Source organism: Sinocyclocheilus rhinocerous, unplaced genomic scaffold, assembly GCF_001515625.1.
Source record: "Sinocyclocheilus rhinocerous isolate Xijiao unplaced genomic scaffold, SAMN03320098_v1.1 scaffold431, whole genome shotgun sequence".
NCBI lineage: Eukaryota > Metazoa > Chordata > Actinopteri > Cypriniformes > Cyprinidae > Sinocyclocheilus > Sinocyclocheilus rhinocerous.
The window spans coordinates 270,771-276,201 of NW_015624541.1; the positions used below are offsets into that span (position 1 = coordinate 270,771).

The 5,431-nt window shown below is 38.8% G+C and overlaps 1 protein-coding gene across 2 annotated transcripts in view; it reads left to right on the plus strand.

Moving 5' to 3' along the window:
- Positions 1 to 357: 357 nt before the first annotated feature.
- The window catches only part of LOC107741087 (follistatin-related protein 5-like), a 117,870-nt gene continuing 112,796 nt past the window's right edge, over positions 358 to 5,431 (plus strand). For both annotated transcript variants that reach the window (XM_016553683.1, XM_016553689.1), the window contains exon 1: positions 358 to 619. In XM_016553683.1, coding sequence (XP_016409169.1) covers positions 597 to 619 — 23 coding nt within the window. In that variant the 5' untranslated portion in view covers positions 358 to 596. The remainder of the gene's footprint in view (positions 620 to 5,431) is intronic.

Genomic DNA, 5,431 nt, shown 5'->3' on the forward strand with positions numbered 1-5,431 from the left:
TGCCCAAAATGCCATACCATAATGCCACGTTTTTCTAACCATAAATCTACCTTTGGGCACAAATCAATGCTGGACATGGATCATACATGTAATGATTTCCATTTTCAGACCACAATATAAATAAATCGAATGAAACACGCGAACACACACAGCACCGTGTGGAAAAGAGAGGACAGGACGGTCTGCACACAAACTCCGTTCATCTTTGTCAAGGACAATTCATTTAAACGGATGAGCTCAGACAAGTCGGCTGGCTGTTTCCACTCGTCGGGGTTTGCGGCGGAGCTTTTGATTGGCTGATTGTATTATTGTATGCAAATCCGGTCGGGGTTGCAGCCAGTAGGTGAAAGGCTCGCGCTGGTGTGGCTCTCCAGACCCGAAGCGCGAGGTGAAGCCGCTTTCCGCGGAGCTGTCCACTCTAGGAGGTGCTGAAACGAGGATTTCACGTCAGCCGACAGTTGGAAGGAATGCACAAACTCCGAGGACGTTGTACAGCTTAACCAAAACGGGATTGGATTTACTTCGCACCAGTTAACATTGTTGTTCCAAAAGTAATTATCTTATTTTAAAAACCTCACTCGGAAATACCTTTCTGGATGAGTTGTAGTTGGATAAACAGGTATGGTTTTTTTTTTATGATGTGCTACATAGCCTGATGTGATTTAAGATCAATCTTCAGGTCCGTGGAATCAGCACGGATGAATTTCAGTGTGATTTAAACGTGTTCACTATATTATCTGTGCTGACTTCTGTACCGATGGGCAGTTATTCAAATGGATTAAATGGAGAGGCAAGGTGGGAAGCACTTTCGCTGTAGAGTGTGAATAACTTAGCATTTTGTGCAGTGACATTCAGCGTAGCGGGCACAACTGACTGAAGACCAGTAGCTGTGCTTGATGGAGGGTGATGAAGTTAGACGAGCTTTTTCTATCCGCCGTATCGGGGACAAGTTCACTCGTCGGTCGACCCGATGTAATGTTGCCTCAAACAGTGCTGCGATATTCCTCGAATGAAAAACGTAGACGTTAAGCACACGTACGGGACCCTGGGCAAAGCTCGTGGCCGTTTAATTTAGCCGCAGGGTACTTAGCAAGTTGTTCGTTCACATAGGACGTGTTCTTGCGTTCAAAACAGATCGAAGAAGCGCAACGCAATGGAATAGACGCGTTTTAAGTAGTTTAACTGATTGTTGAATCGCACCCCGCTGTCAGGTTACAACAAAGACGTCTTTTAATGTTTGTGTGCATTAATTGACTATTAGAAAATAGTGAATACCGAATAGACGAACGCCTCCAATGTGAACAGCTCCTACGATTTAACCCGTTCACACTGTTCCATATACGACCATGCTACTCTAAACGTATGCATAAATGATAATAAATCAGTATATGATCATTTTTAGTTGTTTCTAATGTCCGTTAACAATCCGCAACATCCAGATCATTGTATTACAATACACTTTTTATTAATTAGTTCATTCAAAATCATTGAAGATACAGATGTTGTTCATATTGACGTTGCACTCAGATTGAATTAGAAGCATGATCATTTGTGATTTAAGTGGCACCAAATAAAAAAACACCTGAATGTGATGTCCATAGGTCTGAATAGATTATAGAAGACGAGTGCATCACTAAGATTTTTTTTCCCACCATGTTCACAAGGGCTGCCATTTTACTGATTTATTCTCAAGAATGCCAATTTCCTAATCTAAACTTAATTTTGTGTGTGTCTGTGGCCATCGATCAATAGAACTTGTCTTCTTCACATTTTCTGTATGATAGGTTGTAGGCGTTATTTCCAGCTTTTTTATTGTATTAGGTTTATTACAGCAAGATTGGACAACAAGAACTCAAGAGACAGCATTGTAGTTGGTGCTTTGTTATTTTTATGAGATTTGAAGCCAAGTTTTCACAGTTTAGTCTGTGCCACATTGTCAAGCTCTCCTGTTTTGTTGTTGCCTGTTGGTTTAGCTTTACAAGGAATGGTTTTTCCTTGAATTTGCAGCCAAGCATTGACATAGAATCTGCTTTTGTAAGCTGTGTTTGGAGCCAGTACTTTGACTCAGTAGAGAAAGGTACATGGGACTCGAAGTGAACAAAAGTGAAAGTTCAGATTAAAAAACAAAACAAAACAAAAAAACAGAAAGGAGTAAAAGCCCAGAAAGGTGGGTGGAAATGCATCGTACCACCTGCTGTGCATGACTGATGAGGCTCATAGTTAATGTTTGAGAACTCAGTGAGGGTCAGCTACTGTATGAGCTTCCATGCTTTTCTGCTCAAGTGAATCTGATGCACATTGAATTATACATCAAATGAGTATAGGTGCAATCCTGGAACTTTTTCCATAGTGCTCAGTAGCAAATGATTTATTGCAGACAAAGACTCTACAGGAAACTCACACAGTGCAGAAAGTGAGAGGAACAACAAACAATTGCTTCTCCCACACACAGAGACAGGCAAACATGCATTCTCACACATATAGACACAAAAGTAAAGCCTCAGATCTGACAAACACATATTAAAAAGCACTGAATAGGCCATTAAATATGCCTCCAGAGCAGATGGCACTTTAAAAAATTCTGTAGGAAACCTAGCTGGAAAGACTGGGAAAAGAACACTCAATGGAAATATATCAATTTACACAGAAAGAAGGGAAAATGTACTGTAAGCACATTTTCAGCACTGGATCTTCCTATAATGCTCTAAAGGAGACCGGATTTTCCTTTCCCTCTCAGTAGCAAGACCTCATCCTGTCATATTTCTTCAACTCTCCAATTTTAGAATTTCACCCAATCGTAAATATTTCAGCAGCAGGTGGAAGAGCTGGTTTAATGCTGTGGTGTGCACTGATGTGAGAAACACTGTTCACAGTGGAAATAAATGCAGGCACCATTACCCAAAAGAGTGGTTTAGCATGTAAGTTGGGAAACTACTTAAAGTTTTCTTAGAATTTAAAGGAATAGTTCACACAAAAATTGAAAATTTGCTGCAAATGTTCTCTCCCCCAGGCCATCCAAGATGTAGATGAGTGTGTTTCTTCATCGGAACATTTGGAGAAATTTAGCATTATATAATTTGCTCACCAATGGATCCTCTGTAGTGAATGGGTGCCGGCAGAATGAGAATTCAAACAGTTGATAAAAACATCGCAATAATCCACGAGTATTCATATTTTGGCCAGAAGTGACAGAATGATGGATTTATTTCTTACAAACACTCATCTTTTCACTTCACAAGGCTTTAATTGATGGACTGGAGTTGTGTGGATTACTTGTAGATTTTTGTGATGTTTTTATCAGAACAAATTTGCTAAACATTACCAAATCTGTTGTGATGAAGAAACAAACTCATCTACATCTTGAATGGCCTGATGGTGAGATTGGCCATTTTCAGCAAATTTTCATTTTTGGGTGAAATTTTACTTTAAAACTTGTTTATTCACCCTCATGCCAGTCCAAACCCATATAACTTTCTTTCTTCTGTGTAACACAAGATTTTAAAAACTGTCCATACAATGAAAGTCAAACGTGTTATCTTTAAAATATTTTCTTTTATGTTTCACAATGAGGGTGAATGAATGATGACAGAAATTGTATTTTTGGGTGAATCTCTTTAAAGGAATAGTTCACCCAAAAATTTACATTTTGTCATAATTCTCTCACCCTCATGTCAATCCAAACCTGTATAAGTTAATTTCTTATGTTGAACACAAAAGAAGATATTTTAAAGAATTTTGAAGAAGCAAACAGTTGTTGGTCAACTTGGTCCCCATTGACTTCCATATTAGAGAAAGAAATACTATGGATGTCAATGGGGACCATCAACTGTGTGATTATCAGCAGTCTTCAAAATATCTTCTTTTATGTTCACCATAATAAAGAAACTCATACAAGTTTGAAACGACATGTGGGTGATTAAACGATGACAAAATTTTTGGGTGAACTGTTTCTTTAACAGCCTTGCTAGTAATTGATAATTATATGAAGCATTAATAATTTATTTTTCTTTGACTCATTTGTAAGTCGCTTTGGATAAAAGCATCTGCTAAATGACTAAACGTAAATGTAATGTAAATGTAAATAACAGCCACATTTTTCATTTTGATCAGCACTATCCTCTTCATCATCAGCCACATTGTCAGCCACAGCTCTTCATCATCATCATCATTATTGTCTTCATGCTTTTCTCATTTTCCGCCTTCATCACAAATCGTGGAATCGTTATTGTGCGCGTATAATAGCAGTCTGAGATTTGCAGTTGTTTACTGCGCTGAAAGGCACTGCACTCACACGATACAACAAAAAGAAGAGGGGCAATACAAACACACTAATTGCTTTCAATAATTAATCTCCTCAAACAACTGCCTCGCCTTTGCAGCCTCGATGTGAATAGCATCACCCCGAGATACAGGTTCAAATAAGAACCCAGCATTATTTTCACACAATGCCGCTGAGATGGATGTGCGAGCAAACTTTATTCATGGTGTCTGTGGATTCCCCTGTCCATAGATATGTTCATCACAGACCTGAGTGAGTCCTACTGTTGCACTAATGAATCCTGACACTGCTCACGGATTGGACAGGTCAGTGCAATCCTCCGTGACCAGCGAATAACACAGTTCACTGATCAGCGGACATAGAGCTATCTCATAGACCTGGATCACAAAATGCCTTTCTGACTTGCTTTCTGTATCCATCAACCAGCATGAACTTTTGGGTTTAGGGCAACTTAATGGCATTTCTGGTAAGTTTGGATGGGAGTTATGGAACCTAGTTTAATAGCTCATCTCCGTTAGTTCACCTTTAAAGTTGGGTAGCCTTAAACCCTAAAAGGAATTAAGGGTGTCAAATTATGTAGTTTATGTATTTACTAAAATAATTTAAGTCCTTGATTATTCCATGATAAATCTCACAAATCTTTTTTAAAAAGTCTGTTTATGTCTGTTATTTTTTATTTTATTTTTTTGGTTTATTTTTTTTTTTCTGAGGTTAAAAATCAGCCTTAAATCTGTTGTCCTTTTCCATCGTCAGATCTATTATTGCGTTTGTGCACATTCTATGTAAACTTACTCAGGGCAACAACCCATATCTAATCAACTCGTATCTGTTGAATATGGCAAATATGCATGGGTGACTTGATTTGTGCTTGATAGGGCAGATATGTGTTTGACAGGGCATATTCACTACATACTGGATCTGGCTTTGGGCTTGGGAGAAATTAATTAGATTGTACAACCAACGTTTTGAAGTTGAATAGATTAAAGAACAAAGCCAAGCTTGGAAAAGTGGTTTGAACTCACATAGGGAAATTGTCAGGATATTTTCAGCTTGTTCTCAGGTTTGTTCCCAGATTGGTGGGCTGGCTGTCTGATCCTGCTGATGGTGTGTGTGTGTGTGTGTGTGTGTGTGTGTGTGTGTCCACATTGCTCT